Source organism: Pelobates fuscus, chromosome 10, assembly GCF_036172605.1.
Source record: "Pelobates fuscus isolate aPelFus1 chromosome 10, aPelFus1.pri, whole genome shotgun sequence".
Taxonomy (NCBI): Eukaryota; Metazoa; Chordata; class Amphibia; order Anura; family Pelobatidae; genus Pelobates; species Pelobates fuscus.
Window position 1 is genome coordinate 121,187,022 of NC_086326.1, and position 18,024 is coordinate 121,205,045.

General features: G+C 46.2%; 1 protein-coding gene across 1 annotated transcript in view; it reads left to right on the plus strand.

Annotated features, from left to right (window-relative positions):
• Positions 1-1,438: 1,438 nt before the first annotated feature.
• Positions 1,439-18,024, plus strand: part of LOC134575708 (pulmonary surfactant-associated protein D-like) — a 63,363-nt gene continuing 46,777 nt past the window's right edge. The window contains exon 1 of the mRNA XM_063435080.1: positions 1,439-1,889. Coding sequence (XP_063291150.1) covers positions 1,790-1,889 — 100 coding nt within the window. The 5' untranslated portion in view covers positions 1,439-1,789. The remainder of the gene's footprint in view (positions 1,890-18,024) is intronic.

Below are 18,024 nucleotides of genomic sequence, written 5' to 3' on the forward strand. Positions count from 1 at the left end.
TATGTAGGGGGAACAGTCCCTATTCTGCTCTGTGTCAGTGTGTATCAGGGTCCCTGAGGACAGGTGTCAATCCATACCTGCCAAGTGACCCTATGTAGGGGGAACAGTCCCTATTCTGCTCTGTGTCAGTGTGTATCAGGGATCCTTAGGATAGGTGTCAATCCATATCTGCCAAGTGACCCTATGTAGGGAGAGCAGTCCCTTTTCTGCTCTGTGTCAGTGTGTATCAGGGTCTCTGAGGACAGGTGTCAATCCATATGTCAAGGTGTCAATATGTCATATGTCAGGTGTCAATCCATATCCATTGTGATTTAGGAATGTTAGGTGATTTATGCCCTTTATGGATTAAAACCAGACTGCATCAACTGTGTAATTTTCCATGGGAGTTTTGCCATGGATCCCCCTCTGGAATGCCACAGTCCAGGTGTTAGTCCCCTTGAAACAACTTTTCCATCACTATTGTGGCCAGAAAGAGTCCCTGTGGGTTTTAAAATTCGCCTGCCCATTGAAGTCTATGGCGGTTCGCCCGGTTCGCCGGTTCGTGAACATTTGCATTAGTTCGCGTTCGCCATTCGCGAACTGAAAATTTTATGTTCGCGACATCACTAATGGCCACATATTGCAATTGGTCTGAAACATACAATCAAAACCAGGTTAGCGGACGATCACCAATGCCTGAGTTTTTAAGTTTTTGCTAAAGAATGCCATGGTCTACTGTGTCAAAAGGACTTGGCAAAATCAATGAAAATGACTCCAGTTACGTCTCATTGTTCCCTGCCAATTTGGATGTCATTGCAAACTTTTAAGAGGGCAGTCGAAGTTGAGCGATTTTGACGAAAGCCTAATTGATCAGAGATCAGATAATTTGATCATTGATAATATTCACATAGTACTACGCAACCATCAGATTATCTATAGATGGGGGTTACACAACCACATTTTTGTGTGGCACATTGGGTCCCTTTGCTTAGTGGCTGAAATACTGACTTGGAGTAACATATCTGTCTAAATATATAGACATATATCCTTTTCAATGCAATGATTTTGGTCATGTGTGTTCTCCTACTGATTCCCATTAGTGCAAACATGTAAGATGTATTTCTGTGGTAGCAAGCTTTTTCTATTTTCTTTTTTGTGTTGTTATCGACCATGTTTCGTACAACTGGCAAATGATATAAGGCAATAGTAATCAATCCTTAGAGCTACTTGCACCCATCAAATGGAGAAAAAAATGGGGAGGAGGGGAAACTCCTAAGCAAAATGTAAAAGAAGCAAACAAAATAAAATTTTTGAAAACCATAACAAATGATACAGATAGGAATACAATGAAACTTACTTTTAGCTCTATCCATAACATTGATAGTTACTGTTCTCTAGTATGCAAAAATTGTTTTAAAAAGTAAATAAAAGTCATTTTTATACTCTTCATATGAATTATTACAAATAATCAATGCTCTGGATTTGTCCTATTTACTGTCCTTAACATAATATCAAATCTAACAGTAGAATTAAGTACAATAGCATTAAAATTAAATACATGTGCTGCAACACTATATCAGACTCTTCCCAGTATAAAAGTGTTCTCATTTTAACTCTGGAAAGTGATACCACTACTGTACATGTAAACAACTTGGATCACAAAGCTGTTTGTATCCTGATAATTACGATCTGCCTGTTCCAACCAGTGGGAACGCACTAAAAAGACATTGGGACTTATCTCAACTCAAGGGCTACAAACCTTATAGTGTTTTACAGTGTTCAGATGTTTGTCGTAATGTGAATTAATCCCATGTTGATATTTGTTTTCGTTTTAGCACTGAATCATAAAATAACCTTAATTGAAAAAGAGCTTCAATCTGTTCAGTCCAAGTTAGAGGCTCAGAAGAAAGGTTAGTAGAACAAATCTAATATGTCAACAAATTTATTGTACATTGTATTGTATGTGCATTCTCAGTATATTGATTAAACATACAGTGATTGTGATTACCTTATAGAAGGGTTCTTGATTTAACTCAGGAGTAGGCAACCTTTGCCACTGAAGATATTGTGGACTACATCTCCCATAATGCTCTTACAGCCATAACAGGATGTTTTAGCTGATGCCCAAATACACATTTGTATTGCATTAATTTTATTTATTTATTTTTTTAAATAGTGTCAGACATACATTAGTACCATTCAAATTGTTTCAAGTCAACCAGCAAATGCCATAGAAATAAAAGCACTGTAGAGCATACATATACATTATACGTACAATGGACAATAGTTGAGATCGAGATGATACAACAAAGTGTAACTCATAGTAGTCATTTCAGATAGATGTATTGCCTTAGAGATCTTGAGGAAAATACAGTCAGTATACCATATCTATATATAAAGTATAAACAACATAGGATTTTTTTAACCCCTTGACGACTGATGACGGTTCAGAACCGTCATCGGAAACATCCCCTTGAGGACCGATGACAGTCTTGAACCGTCATAACGTCTTGGGGTACTTACCTGATTGCCGTCGGTCCCCCGGCGGCGATCAACACTCCTCCCGGTCCAGGGGGACTGCCTGTCTGCCCAGAAATAAAGTTAAAAAAAAAAAAATCTGTGTAAAAATAAATATATGTGTATATACATAAGATATGGAGAGCAAAAAACAAGTCGCAAGAGAGTGCTGAGGACGGACAACAGCTCAATTAGCCTGCCCTTCGGTGGATCCCCGCTCAGTTCTCAAGCTGGTTTTAGCTCATCTTGTGCCATTACAAAGAGAACCAGACCATGCATCTCAGACCGATTGCACCCAAAAGGGCAGAACAGATCCAAAATACATGCCGGCTCTCTCTGCACGAGAGACACAGCAACCCCAGGCGATCATTTCAGCCTTGTTAGGCATCATCAGTGAAGCATAGCTGCTCTCTAGGCACCGTGAGCAAGGGGTCTCAGTAGTCTCTTGCGCCCCGTTTTTTTGCTTTCCACAAGTTTAAAGGGTAATCCAGTCGTGGACCCCTTGCTCATGGTGCCTAGAGAGATATCAGCTATGCCTCACTGATGATGCCTAACAAGGCTGAAACGATCGTCTGGGGTTGCTGTATCTCTCGTGCAGAGGGAATGTGCTGGCATTTCGGATGTGGACTGCCCATATGAGTGGGATCAGTCTGATATATTTCAGAGATGTTCTCTCTGTAATGGCACAAGATGAGCTAAAGTCAGCTTAAGATCTGAGCGGGGACCCACCGAAGGGCAGGCTATTTTAGCTGCTGCCCGTTCTCAGTAGTCTCTTGCGCCCCGTTTTTTTGCTCTATATATAAGATATGCGAATGAACAAAAATGGGATACAGCTGAATAACTAAAAAACAAAAGAATAAATAGCACATAGTGAAGTACAATAATAGCAATTGGATTTAGCCCACAATGATTGCACTCACGAAATAGTGTAGAGTAATGCGCCTTTAAGCCCACAATGGGGCTGACGTAGCGTTCACCTTCCACGGATGGGTAACTCTGTCTTCCAAGAAATGGAATTGATGTAGATTAATTTAGAAATAAACAAAAATGTTCAAATGTCTATCTGTTCCTGTCCAAATCTGAGATGATTAAATTGCGTATACGCAGAAGTAAGTTCACACTGACACATGCAGTTCAGGTTAAAAATAACTTCAGGAAATTTAATGGCATCTGGCAAAAAACAGGCTTGCAAGCCCTTATAAGACCAAAATGACATCATCATTGAATATCAGATAATAACAAATAAACATCATTAATTGGATTAAATGTTAAGTGACTATGTCAGTGTCCACCCATCAATATTATTAATTGGATCAAGAACTAAGTGGTTAGCTAGGTGTCCTCCCACCGGGAGGTGGTATTGTTCTGGACACGGGTGTGGACAGATGGCTCAAGCGCCATCTCTCCCAGCATGAGGCTTACTCGGTGGGAAGGGGGGCTTGAGCGTCATTTTGGGCAGTTAGTGATGTCAGACTCGTGGTCAGGTGCAGGGTTCTTTTATGAATAGAACATTTCATTAGGCCTGCTTCACATGTCCTTGGCTCTGGCCTTGGTTATACTTTGTTGCATGTTACAGGAGATTCAATAATTCCGGAGTCAGCTATGTCTTTATAGAAAATACAGTCTCTATTCATTACACTAAATGTTGCTGGGAAATTCTGTCATGTAATGTAGTTTAAAATGGAGGATCTGTCAGGTAATGTGGGTTAAAATGGAGTTAGTGCAAAATTTCAACACAGGTTCAATACAGGTTTTTAATAATTCTACATCAGTCCCCCCTATGAAATGTTAGATTCTAAAAGATAAACTTTATTTGTTAATACCAGAAGACGTGTTAGCCCAAAGGCACATAAACCCCGTGGCCGCTAGCTAGGTGTTAATGCAAAGTGCAATTCTGTCCCTTAATCTGACCCTAGTAGGCTAACTCATCCGTCAGCATGGCTCTCGAACGCTTCACTCCCATGGGTGGCCCATGGTGGCTTGTCCACCACTTCTCCGCACGGAGGCTTTACCCATCACAGACGGATGCTGTCCCTAAACTGGTCCCTTCCTAGAACTCTTGCACTTTATCAACAAAAGGGATAGTTTGCAGCGGTATACAGGGTGAGTTGAGATCTTGAAAATCTTGGTCATCAACTGCCAGATGTGCAAAAGTTGGTGTTGCTTGGTCTACAGTCTTCTGTAGGAATTTTCTCAGACAAGGGAGGACACAACAAACGAGAAGAGCAAAGATAAAAAGAGAAATTAGTATTGCTATACCAATATGCATTAAAGCTTTTTGCCATCCTGTCATCCAACCAAACCATCTTTCCCAGGGATCTTTTATCCCAGAATTTCTTTTTAACTCTTCAGAGAGCTCATTTAATTTTTCTATGGCTAAGGTGACTTTACCATTAGGGCCTGTGTTTTCTGGGATGTAAGTACAACATGTCATGGTGTCGGGCAAAATTTTACATACACCCCCTTTTTCGGCTAGAATCATATCTAAGGCCATTCTATTCTGGAAGGACATTTGGGATGTAGCCTGCAGCTGTTCGGCTAATCCCTGGAGGGCATCCCTGGTGTAATTAACAAAGCGCTGTTGGTTGTAATAAATGTAATTTATCCAATTCAAATTCTTATTTGCAGTAACTATGGTAAAAAGTGATTCAAATCCTGCAGCAACTTCATCTCTTGCTTTAAATTCACTGGGCACCCCCCTAGGCACCCCAATGGCATTAATATAAATGTGAGGGTCAAAACTGCCTTTTACTGGGGCTTCACGCTTAACCTTGGCTGGTGTGTGTTTGGACTCATGTGTGTCAGGGTGTGTGTCAGAGATAATATGTATAGGCATAATGGCTTTAGCCAGAGTACACTCCCCCCACCATTCCTTGTCCATCCTGGATCTTAGCTGTAAACCCCCACACAACCAGTAAATATCCCCCAATGACCTAGTATGGAATTGCAACAAGTTCATGGAGACATTTCTGTAGGTGGCACAATACCCTTTAGAGAAGTTACCCAAGAATTTACCAATTCCATCATAATTAGCATAACAAGTGTAGTTACCTTTATAACACCATCTGGGGGTTTGACATCCTTGGTTAAAAGAGGATATTCCACTGTCCATGCTTTGCAGAGGGACCTTTTGAAATTGTAGTGGTAGGCAAAAAGACTCAAAACACATTCTTCTAAATCTACTGGCAAGGTTAAAGGTACGGTGCCGAGGTGAGGCCGGGCACCACCACACACATAGCATGCGGTTCTGTTATGTTTGTTGGCATTATATTTCATCCATTCCAACCATAGATTAACATCATTAAAACCTGTTTCAGCGGCCATGGTATCTTCAAAGGTGGGGTTTGCAATGGCCATCATGTCTTTAAAGGCCTGGATGTGTGGTTTTAATGGATTTGAGACCATATGAGTGGCCCCTTGCCACTCTGGAGAGTGGCACATATCTTTAAGGTAGAAGTGCCCTAACTTGTTATAGGAACCTTTCTTCCAATACATTCCCATTACATACTGATCTGCATCTGTTGGACTGGGATGCTCAATATTTAGGATTAATTTCATGGGTGTGCCTCCTCCAGGCTTCCTTAGGGTCATTCTTTGGAGGAGAGATCTACCATGTTCATCTACTTTAGATAAGGCACTTTTTGGTTTGTAACCCCAGGCAGGCCCGGCATTCCATCCCGCCGCCCCCCAATGGTTACAATTGTGCCCCCATTGTTTGTCAACTACACAAACATAGGGGTCCTTTGAATGAGGAATATCTCTATAGATATTTTGAATCTGTGATGTAGGGAATGGGCATTCTACAATGTCACAGTAATCAAAAGTATAAGTAGCCACACGGGTACATGAAGAATTGTACCAGAAGGTATACCCACTGGCATCTTTGGTGATGGCTACTTGCTGGGCCTTAATTAAGCTAATTAAGGAGAGGATGTACCAGAAGTACATGGTTGTGCGGTATCTGCTTCCTCTGGGGCAGGAGCCTTTTTGCAATGGGAAGCGTGGATCCAATGTGGCCTGCCGGCCAATTTGACGGAGGTTGCAGTGATCAGGAGAACTTGGAATGGCCCGTCAAATCTTGGTTCCAGGGTGTGTTTCCGCACAAATTTCTTGACTAGAACCCAATCTCCGGGAAGCAGGTTGTGGGTACCCGTATCAGATTCGGGATCTGGAATTGAAGAGAAAACTTGGGCATGTATTTTGTTTAAGGCATTTGCAAGTTCAGTTACATAGTCTACTAAAACATCAGTTTGAAGCTGCAACTGTTGCGGGTAATAACAACCTAGTCTGGGTGCAGTCCCAAATAGAATCTCATATGGGGATAATGAGTGCTTCCCTCTAGGTGTGTGCCTAATGCTGAATACAGCTATTGACAGGCTTTCTGGCCAGGGCATCTTTGTTTCCTGTGACATTTTTAGCATTCTGGCTTTTAGGGTGCCATTCATGCGTTCCACTTTGCCACTACTTTGTGGGTGGTAAGGGGTGTGAAAGGCTAGGGTCACCCCCAGAGCAGCCCAAATTTCTTTAGTCACTGTTGCTGTAAAGGCTGGGCCCTGGTCGCTTTCAATGACTTCTGGAAGTCCAAATCTACATACAATATCTGTAAATAGGCGTCTTGCAGTTGTTTTTGCAGTGATATTGGCCACTGGGTAGGCTTCTGGCCAACCTGAGAACATGTCCACTATTACTAGTGCATATTCATGAGGCCCACTCTTGGGCATTTGTATGTGATCAATCTGAATTCTCTGGAATGGGTACATGGGCTTAGCCAGGTGTTTCAAGGGCACCTTGGTTGGTTTCCCTGGGTTGCATTTTGCACAAATGACACAGGCCCTACAGAAGCTGTTGATCAATGTTGTGATTCCAGGTGCTTCATAATACTTTTGTATGAGGGTGGCCATTAAGTCTTTTGACAGATGTGCAGGTCCATGTGCCCATTGGACAACTGCTGGATATAAATTCTTAGGGAGGCAGAATCTAAAGTTGTTGTAATATACTCCATCCTTTAGGACTGCTCCTTTCTTCTTCCACTTCTGTATTTCTTCGGGGGTAGTTGCAGCTTGCTGTTCCCGCAAGATTCTTAGGTCAGTAGGAAGGGTCTGCAAGGCAAAAATAGGAATTTCTTCTTGTCCGGACACTTCTTCATCCATTTCCTGCAATTTTCTTGCTGCTTGCTTAGCAGCCTGATCAGCCAAATGGTTGCCCCTTGCTTCATCTGTATCCAACTTCCCATGTGCCTTCACTTTCAAGATGGCCACTTCTTCAGGGAGTAGGAGGGCATCCATTAGTTCCTTGATTGCAGAGCTGTGTTTGACTGGTGTACCGGCAGTGGTAAGAAATCCTCTTGTTTTAAAAATCAGGCCGAAGTCATGTGCCACACCCAGAGCGTATCTTGAATCCGTGTAGATGTTGGCACGTTTTCCTTCGGAGATTTTGCATGCTGAAGTCAGGGCTTGTAATTCAGCTTCTTGTGCAGACATTGCTGGTGGTAAAGATGATGATTTGATAACTTCATCTGTTGTGGTTACGGCATATCCTATGTGGTATTTTCCTTCTTCATCAGCATACCTTGAACCGTCCACAAACAGGGTAAAATCAGGATTTGTTAATGGATTCTCATGTACAGTTGGTAAGTGTATTGTCTCCATTTTCATTTGTTCAAAACAGTCATGAGGTGTCTCTGGGTCATAATCATTCACTATGACCAGATCTTGAAATTCATTTTCCAGGAAGTGGCGTGGCCATGCTTCAAGATGGTCAGTTGTTGGGTATTTGACAATGCCATTTTCCTGTAGCTGTGATTCATCCATGGTGGCCCATAATTTTGCCATGGGCCCAAGATCATTCCATGATTTTGTTTTCAACTTGGTGGCAGGGTGTCAGGGTACCTGTTGTCTCTACCTCAGAGGAGGTGAGACATTTAGAACTTCGTCCTCCCAGACGGGTTGAATCGCTCGTTCCTCTGAGTCCTTCCGATCGTTTACACGCCGGACGCTCCTGATCCGCCTTCTTTTATGACGCGGCTCTAGTAGCCGACGTCATGACGACTGGCCGCTCGACCTATCAATCAGTTCTGAGCTCGAATCAGGACTCGTCGGAGGCAGGATCATCTAGTTAGAACCAGGGTATATAACAGGATTCTGTCTATTGGTTCATTGCCCTGTCGTGGTTCTAGCTAGTCTAGTCACTCAGCGCTTTATTTCTATTTGTCTCTTTGGTTTTGACCCGGCTTGTATTTTGTCTACTCTGTTTACCTCTATTACTCCTTTTGACCCGGCTTGTCTCTCACTTACCTGCTCTCTTGTTCCCTCGACCTCGGCTTGTCTCTAGACCATTCTTTGCTTACTCCTTACGTTAGTCCGGCCATTCTAAGGTCCGGTATACGTACCCTGTACCTCTTTGTACTCTGCGTGTTGGATCCCTGTCCCGATCCTGACATTACGACAGGGCCATGGATCCTGCAGGTACAAACACTTTGGTCGGTTCTCCTGACTCTAGATTTGAGGCCATGGACCATAGAATGGACCAGATGGCTCTAGCGTTGCAAGCTTTACTGTCTCGTTCTAATAACCAGTCGGAGGAGATGCGTACTGCTTCCATCTCTCCTGTAGGCTCAGGCCTAGAGGTAGCCACAGTAGGTGCTTCATCTCGTATTACTCCCCCTGTACGTTATGGTGGCTCTCCGGATACGTGTCGAGGTTTTTTAAACCAGATAGGTATTCAATTCGAATTACAACCCCGCTCCTACCCTACAGATAGGGCGAAGGTTGGATTCATAATAACTCTACTCATTGATAAAGCTTTGAGATGGGCTAATCCTCTATGGGAGAATGATAATCCGTTAGTCTATAATTATAATGCCTTTGTCACTGCTTTTAGAAGGACTTTTGATCCCCCAGGTAGAAAAGTTAATGCTGCTAGACTACTGTTACGTCTTAGACAACATAACCAAACTCTTGTTGATTATGCCTTAGAGTTCAGGTCCTTGGCAGCAGAAGTTAAGTGGAATGAACAGGCATATATGGACGTATTTCTAAACGGACTATCAGACGAAATTCTAGATGAGAGTGCCACTAGAGAGCTTCCTGAAAATTTAGAGGATTTAATTTCTTTTATTTCTCGAATTGCTGAACGTTTAAGACAGAGACAGAACACTCGTGATAGAACCCGTAGACCTTCCTTGAGACTAGCCCCCTCATTCCAAAGCCCTGAATCTACAACTTTAACTCTTCCAGAACCTATGCAGATAGGCAATACTCGTCTCTCAGAAGAGGAGAGACAGTTCAGGAGAAGGGAAGGGCTGTGCATGTATTGTGGAACAAGAGGCCACCTACGCCTAAACTGTCCTAACCTCCCGGGAAACGCTCGCACCTAAGTCCCTCCAGAGGACAGGCCTTGGGTGTTTCTATCTTGTCCTCTATACATGACTATAAAGATCATAGGCCTCTACTATCTATTTATTTAGCTTGGGAGAAGGGAGTATTGAATACTATGGCGTTGAAGCTATGGAGCTGCTGAGAGCTTTATTGACCAAGTATTCGTCACTAAACAATCTATCCCATCCCAGCTAAGGGATACACCCTTGGCCGTTGAGGCCATAGATGGTAGACCTTTATCTGAACCTGTCATCCTTTGTGAAACCTTACCTGTTAAACTCACTGTGGGTATCTTACACGAGGAGAGTATATCTTTTTTGCTTATTTCATCCCCTTCTGTTCCTATAATCCTAGGGTATCCTTGGCTTAAAAAACATAACCCTATTATTGATTGGGAACTGGGTGAAATAGTTTCTTGGGGTCAGTCTTGTCAGAGCAAGTGCTTACAGAAAGTCTCACCGGTTTGCTTAATTGACACACTGGTTAATGCTACCCAATCCACAGACCTACAAATACCGCCCCTATACCTGGATTTAAAGGCAGTCTTTGACAAGAAGAATGCTGACACTTTACCTTCACACAGGCCCTTTGACTGCAAGATCAGACTCTTGCCTGGTACCATGCCTCCTAGGGGTACGGTATACCCTCTATCTACTAAGGAGAACTTAGTCTTAGAGGAATATATTCGTGAGAACCTGGACAAGGGATTCATTAGGAGGTCCTCCTCTCCTGCCGGGGCCGGGTTCTTTTTTGTAAATAAGAAGGACGGTACACTAAGGCCTTGTATTGATTATCGGGGATTGAATAAGATAACTATTAGAAACGCCTACCCGATTCCTTTGATTACTGAGCTCTTTGATCGTTTAAAAGGCTCCAAAATTTTCACCAAGTTAGATCTCAGAGGGGCGTATAACTTGGTGAGAATTCAACAGGGAGATGAGTGGAAAACATCTTTCAATACCCGTTATGGGCACTGTTACGATTGCCCCCAGTCTAGTAGGAGGGTTGATCGCTTGGATGTCCTGGTTCCCGGCTTGAAGAGTAGAATGGAGCGATACTCGGTAGAGACCTGTAAGTGTAGAATCTCCCCCTAGCTATGGTGCAGCTAGGATATTCTTTCCCCCCACAAAACGAGTCGAGGCTGCGAATTGAGGGTCAAAATGAGAACTGAGGACTGGGATGCCCAGCCTGCTTTTTATTGGCAATACATACAAAGAGGACACTCCCAAGGGGAGGCATAAAATACCCAATCATATATTGGGTTCAACCCACATGTCCCCTCCCCTCAGATAACCAAGTAACACAATTATATTACACATACTTTTGTCCATATTCTGGATGTACCCCAAAACCAGGGGGTACACCCATACACCCTGCATCGCTAGATAGATCTTGTTCTGGAGGCCAACATATCCAAAAACTGGTCGGATCGAATGAGCGGTTCGGGAGTTAGGGGCTTCTAAAGTTTAGACCGACCGCACGGACTTTTCAGCCGAAAATAGTTCCATACGTTTAGGCCTTGCGGTCGGTCTTCGTTCGGACGGTAAAAACCCCACAACCCTTTGTCTTCCGTAGTCCTTCCTGGGGTCGCTGTAATCCCCAGGTGCAGGGCAAGTGCTTTACTGAACGGTGAATAGTTCGGTATGTCCAACACTGAGTTCTGTGATCCTGGAGGTCTCAGCGGTGTTCGCCTGGGTGGGTCTCCGTTTTTGGTTCCAGATGATTCTGGGCGACCACCGCTGATTGTAGGTAAGATGGCCGCGACCACGTGCAAAAGTCCCGAAATGGCGGCCACCTCTAGGCGTACATAGCGGGTTCGGGCTGGACCATACGAGGACTGTAAATCCGTCAGAACAGTGTCCAAAGCACCAAAAGTATGGGACCGAATAAATCTTTTATAACAGGGGACAACAGTAATGTAACAGTGCTCCCTCCTTGTGGAACACTCTGGCAGACACCGTCTGACCCCTTTTCGGGGTAGACTAAGGCTGTCCAGACTTCTGGTTAGGCTGGGCTGATATCGGTTTGCCTGGACAATCCATCGGCATTGCCATTCTGTTTCCCGGGTCGATAAGTGATGGTAAAATTGAAGGGTTGTAGAGCCAAGCTCCATCGTAACAATCGGCCATTATCTCCAGAGACCCGGTTTAACCATACCAAGGGATTGTGGTCCGTTACCAGAGTGAATTCTTGCCCGTACAGATAAGGAGTCAGTTTCTTTAGTGCCCACACCAGTGCCAAGCACTCCTTTTCCACGGCGGCATAGCTAACTTCGCGTGGCAGGAGCTTACGACTGATGTAGGCAATAGGGTGTTCCCCTCCGTCTTCGCCTACTTGGCTGAGGACGGCTCCCAGCCCGAACATGGAAGCGTCTGTGTGGACGATAAAACGTTTGTTAGGGGCTGGGGCGGCCAACACGGGAGCATTCACAAGAGCAGTTTTTAAAGTTTGAAACGCTATTTCACAGTGGGGAGACCACAGGACCTGTCGAGGAAGGTTTTTCTTTGTCAAGTCGGTCAGGGGTTTGGCAATGGCACTATAGTCAGGCACAAACTTCCGATAGTATCCTGCGGTACCTAAAAAGGCTAGTACTTGTGTCTTGGTGGTGGGGGTGGGCCAATTGGCAACTGCCTCTACCTTGGCAGGTTCTGGTCGTTGTTTCCCGCATCCCACCCTATGCCCCAGATACTGCACTTCAGCCATGCCAAAATGGCACTTCTCTGGTTTCAGAGTCAAGCCGGCGGCCCGAATCTGATCTAGGACCATCCCTACATGGGTTAGGTGTTCCTCCCAGGACGCGCTATGGATCGCTATGTCGTCCAGGTACGCACAGGCGAAACCCTGGAAGCCATCAAGGAGTCTATCCACCAAGCGCTGGAACGTGGCCGGGGCATTCTTCATCCCGAATGGCATAACCTTGAAGTGATATAGGCCAAACGGGGTGACGAATGCCGACTTGGGGATAGCCTCCCTGGCCAGGGGAATCTGCCAGTAACCTTTACACAGGTCAATGGTGGTTAGGTAGTTCCCCTGGGCTATGCGATCCAGTAACTCGTCTACCCTGGGCATGGGGTAGGCGTCTGTCACGGTTTTATCATTAAGTTTCCGATAGTCCACACAGAATCTGGTAGTACCGTCCTTTTTGGGTACGAGTACTACCGGGGATGCCCAGGGACTATCGGAGGACTCAATGACTCCTAGGTTCAGCATTTCCGTGATTTCTTGTTTCATACCCGCTCTGACCGCCTCGGGGATGCGGTAGGGGGCCTGTCTCAAGGGTTGCTGTCCAGGGGTATCTACCTGGTGGGTGGTTAGATTGGTGAACCCTGGCTTTTGGGAGAACATTGCTTGTTTTTCTCGGAGCAATTGCTGCAATTGCTCCCTCTCTACTGGGTTAAGCCGCTCGCCTATCTGTACCTGGCCCACTATATCGGCCGGTTGGTCCTGGGTAAGTAAGTCGGGAATGGGTAAATTATCGGGGTCTTCGGCTGCGGGACTACATATGGCCAGCACATCTTCGGGGCGTTGGAGATATGCTTTCAACATGTTAATATGGAACAGTTTCTTTAAGCTTGGGTCGTGGCAGCTGGCAATCACGTACGTGGTATCTCCTTTCTTTTCTATTATTTGGTAGGGGCCTTGCCAGGCTGCCTGTAATTTGTCTGTTTTAACGGGTTTAAGAACCATTACTTTTTGCCCTATCTCAAAGCTCCTTTTCCGTGCTCCCCTATCATACCAGACTTTCTGTCGCCTTTGGGCCGCCTGGAGGTTAGCCCGGACCGACCTGGCTAGCTGCTCCATGCGGTCCCTAAGCTCTAGGACATATGGTATGATGGGGACTCCGGTGTTCTCCGTCTCCCCCTCCCAATGCTCTCGGATCAGGTCTAGGGGGCCCCGGACCTTGCGCCCATACAGCAGTTCGAACGGGGAGAATCCGGTAGTTTCCTGCGGCACCTCCCGATAAGCGAATAGGAGGTGTGGCAAGAAACGTTCCCAGTCCCTATATTCCTGGGTAAACGTCTTTAACATTTGCTTAAGGGTCCCGTTAAACCTTTCGCATAGTCCGTTGGTTTGGGGGTGATATGGGGAACTGAGTAGGGATTTTATTTTACAGACCTGCCATAGTTGTTGCGTTAGTTCCGCCGTGAACTGGGTGCCCCGGTCGGACAGGATTTCTCGGGGAAATCCTACACGAGAGAAGACTTGGACCAGCGCATTGGCTACCGTGTCTGCTTGGATATTAGATAGTGCCACCGCCTCCGGGTAGCGGGTAGCGTAATCCACAATAGTAAGGATATATCGTTTCCCGGAGGGGCTGGGAGTGGCGAGGGGTCCTATCAGGTCAATGGCCACTCTACTGAACGGTTCTTCGATGAGGGGCATGTTTATGAGGTGTACCTTGGGGTGGTCTCCTCTTTTGCCGACCCTCTGGCACACTTCGCACGTATTACAGTATGTACGCACATCGGTATGTACCCCTGGCCAAAAGAAGGTATGGGTGATACGTTTAAGGGTCCGGGTTACGGCCAAATGTCCGGCTAGGGGAATGTCGTGGCCTATCCGGAGGATATCTCGTCGATATTTGTGAGGGATTACTAACTGCCTCCTACGGTTCCCTTTCTTTTCCGTCTGTCGGTACAGTCTCCCCTGTTCCCATACAAATATCTCTTGGTCGGATCCCCCCGTCCCAGTGTCGGCCCGCTCTCTGTATTTCTGGAGAGTGGGGTCAGTTTTAGTCTCAGCCTCGAAGGCGGTAGGGGTATCCCAGGGTAATGGGTCGGGGAAGGTAGGTACAGTCGGGATCGGTCTTACCTGAGTCTCCCGCACCGGTGAAGCCTCTCGAGCCCGTCCTGCCTGGGACCGGGTGGTAACCGGATATGCCTCTGAGTTATAGGAGGGGGCAAATGCCGAAGTCATAGGGCCCAGGTCGTTGCCCAGTAAGACCTCAGCGGGTAAACTGTCCATGATCCCCACCCTCACAAGTCCTTTTCCCGCACCCCAATCAAGATGTACTTTTGCTGTGGGTAATTTGTATATGTCCCCTCCAGCCACTCGGACTGCCACCGTGTCTGTGGAGCGTTTATGTGGTGGTACGAGCTTCCCCTGGACTAGGGTGATGGTGGCCCCGGTGTCTCTCAATCCTTGTGCCGGGCGGCCTTCCAACAGTACCTCCTGTCGATGGTGCTGTCGGTTGTCGGTTGCGGCATACACAGGGTTAGCTTCATGTAATGGTCCCAGATACTCTTCCATAGTATTTGCTTGGTCTACACAAAAAGCACGGGCGGGGCGGTTGTTACCCGGGAGGTTGTTGTTTAGGGGGCAGTTGGAAATGAAGTGCCCCGGCTGCTTGCATTTGTGGCAAGTGGGGCGGGTACGCTCTTGGGGGTACTGGCTGGGTGGCCCGGCATATCGAGTAGGTCCGGCCGGCACTGGGGTACGAAACTCGGGTCGGGGGTTTGGTCTAGGGTTTTCTCGGAGTTCGGGCCGGGTGGCTATTCGAGAGTGGGAGTATTCGTGAACTTGAGCGTCCCGATGTTCGTCAGCTAGTCGGGCTGCCGCATTGAGATCGCTCGGACGCCGATCCTTTACCCACTCTCTGTCCTTTGGGGCCAACCCGTCATAAAAATGCTCTAATAAAAACAGTTCCAACACTTCGGCTGCGGTAACGGCACGGCACCCATTCATCCAGTGGGTAGCCGCCCTCCGCATGCGGTGAGCCCATTCAGCATGGGTGTCATTTACTTTCTTACTGGTGTTGCGGAATTGTCTGCGATAAGTGTCGGGGGTTACGGCATATCTCTTAAGTAGGGTGTCTTTTACCGTCTGATATTGCTCCGCTTCCTCGGGGCTGAGAGTCCGAAAAGCTTCCATAGCTCGACCCGCCAGTTTCCCGGCTAGTATCTTTGGCCAAGCTGTTGTGGGGATTTGGTGCAGTGCACATTGCCGTTCAAAATCGGCCAAGAACTCGTCAACCCCCATTTCACTCTCCACAAACGGCTTAAATGCTGCAAAAGGAATCTTTGGGATTTCCGTTGTCTCCGGGGGGGTTCGGCCGGCGAGTTTCATTTTGTGTTCGTGGGCTCTGGCCTTTTCGACATCTGCCTCAGCCTCGGCCATTAATTGCCGTATGAGTTCCAGGGAGGGGTTTGGCCCATACAGGGGCAGCCTCTCCCGGACCAACCGGGTTTTCTCATCGGTGCAAGTGGCAGTGGCTTCGGCCATGGTAAGGCTCTGGTCCATTTCTGTTAGTTCCGCGATTAGCTCTCTCCTTGGGCGGCTGTTCGCGTGTCCCCCTCGGCTCTCCAGTAAGTCCTTTAACGTGGTGCGTTTCAATTTGTCGTAGTTCCTCTCCATCCGTTCTGTACCTCTTCTAGGAATTCCAGGATGATCCCGCCGCTGCCACCAATTGTTACGATTGCCCCCAGTCTAGTAGGAGGGTTGATCGCTTGGATGTCCTGGTTCCCGGCTTGAAGAGTAGAATGGAGCGATACTCGGTAGAGACCTGTAAGTGTAGAATCTCCCCCTAGCTATGGTGCAGCTAGGATATTCTTTCCCCCCACAAAACGAGTCGAGGCTGCGAATTGAGGGTCAAAATGAGAACTGAGGACTGGGATGCCCAGCCTGCTTTTTATTGGCAATACATACAAAGAGGACACTCCCAAGGGGAGGCATAAAATACCCAATCATATATTGGGTTCAACCCACATGTCCCCTCCCCTCAGATAACCAAGTAACACAATTATATTACACATACTTTTGTCCATATTCTGGATGTACCCCAAAACCAGGGGGTACACCCATACACCCTGCATCGCTAGATAGATCTTGTTCTGGAGGCCAACATATCCAAAAACTGGTCGGATCGAATGAGCGGTTCGGGAGTTAGGGGCTTCTAAAGTTTAGACCGACCGCACGGACTTTTCAGCCGAAAATAGTTCCATACGTTTAGGCCTTGCGGTCGGTCTTCGTTCGGACGGTAAAAACCCCACAACCCTTTGTCTTCCGTAGTCCTTCCTGGGGTCGCTGTAATCCCCAGGTGCAGGGCAAGTGCTTTACTGAACGGTGAATAGTTCGGTATGTCCAACACTGAGTTCTGTGATCCTGGAGGTCTCAGCGGTGTTCGCCTGGGTGGGTCTCCGTTTTTGGTTCCAGATGATTCTGGGCGACCACCGCTGATTGTAGGTAAGATGGCCGCGACCACGTGCAAAAGTCCCGAAATGGCGGCCACCTCTAGGCGTACATAGCGGGTTCGGGCTGGACCATACGAGGACTGTAAATCCGTCAGAACAGTGTCCAAAGCACCAAAAGTATGGGACCGAATAAATCTTTTATAACAGGGGACAACAGTAATGTAACAGGCACTATGAGTACACGGTAATGCCTTTTGGTCTCTGTAATGCACCAGCTGTATTTCAGGATCTGATAAATGAGGTTCTTAGGGAGTTTCAACATGATTGCGTTATTGTTTATCTAGATGATATACTTATACACTCTAGAGAGATTGAGACTCACCACAGACAAGTTAGAATGGTATTGCGCAAACTTCTACAACATGGATTATACTGCAAATTGGAGAAATGTAGTTTTGACCAATCTCAGATAAATTTTCTGGGGTACGTTATTTCTGGAGACGGGTTTAAGATGGATCCGGTTAAACTTCAGTCTATATTAGAGTGGCCATTACCCAGGGGACTCAAGGCCATTCAGAGGTTTATTGGATTCTCCAATTATTATAGGCGCTTCATTAAAGGTTACTCATCCATTATTGCGCCTATCACCAATATGACTAGACAGGGGGCTGACACTAAGACTTGGTCTACTGAAGCTCTCGTGGCTTTCAGAACACTCAAAGATCTTTTTGCTTCAGCACCGATTTTAGTCCATCCTGATACGTCCTTGCCTTTTCTACTCGAGGTAGATGCCTCGGAGACGGGTATAGGTGCCATCTTGTCTCAAAGATTAGGTGTGGATAAACCGTTACATCCATGTGGGTTTTTTTCCAAGAAATTGTCTGGGCCTGAAAGCAGATATGATATTGGTGACAGAGAACTACTAGCGGTTATTATGGCTTTAAAGGAGTGGAGACACTTATTGGAGGGGACCCTACATCCTGTCACCATTTTGACAGATCACAAGAACTTGTCCTATATTG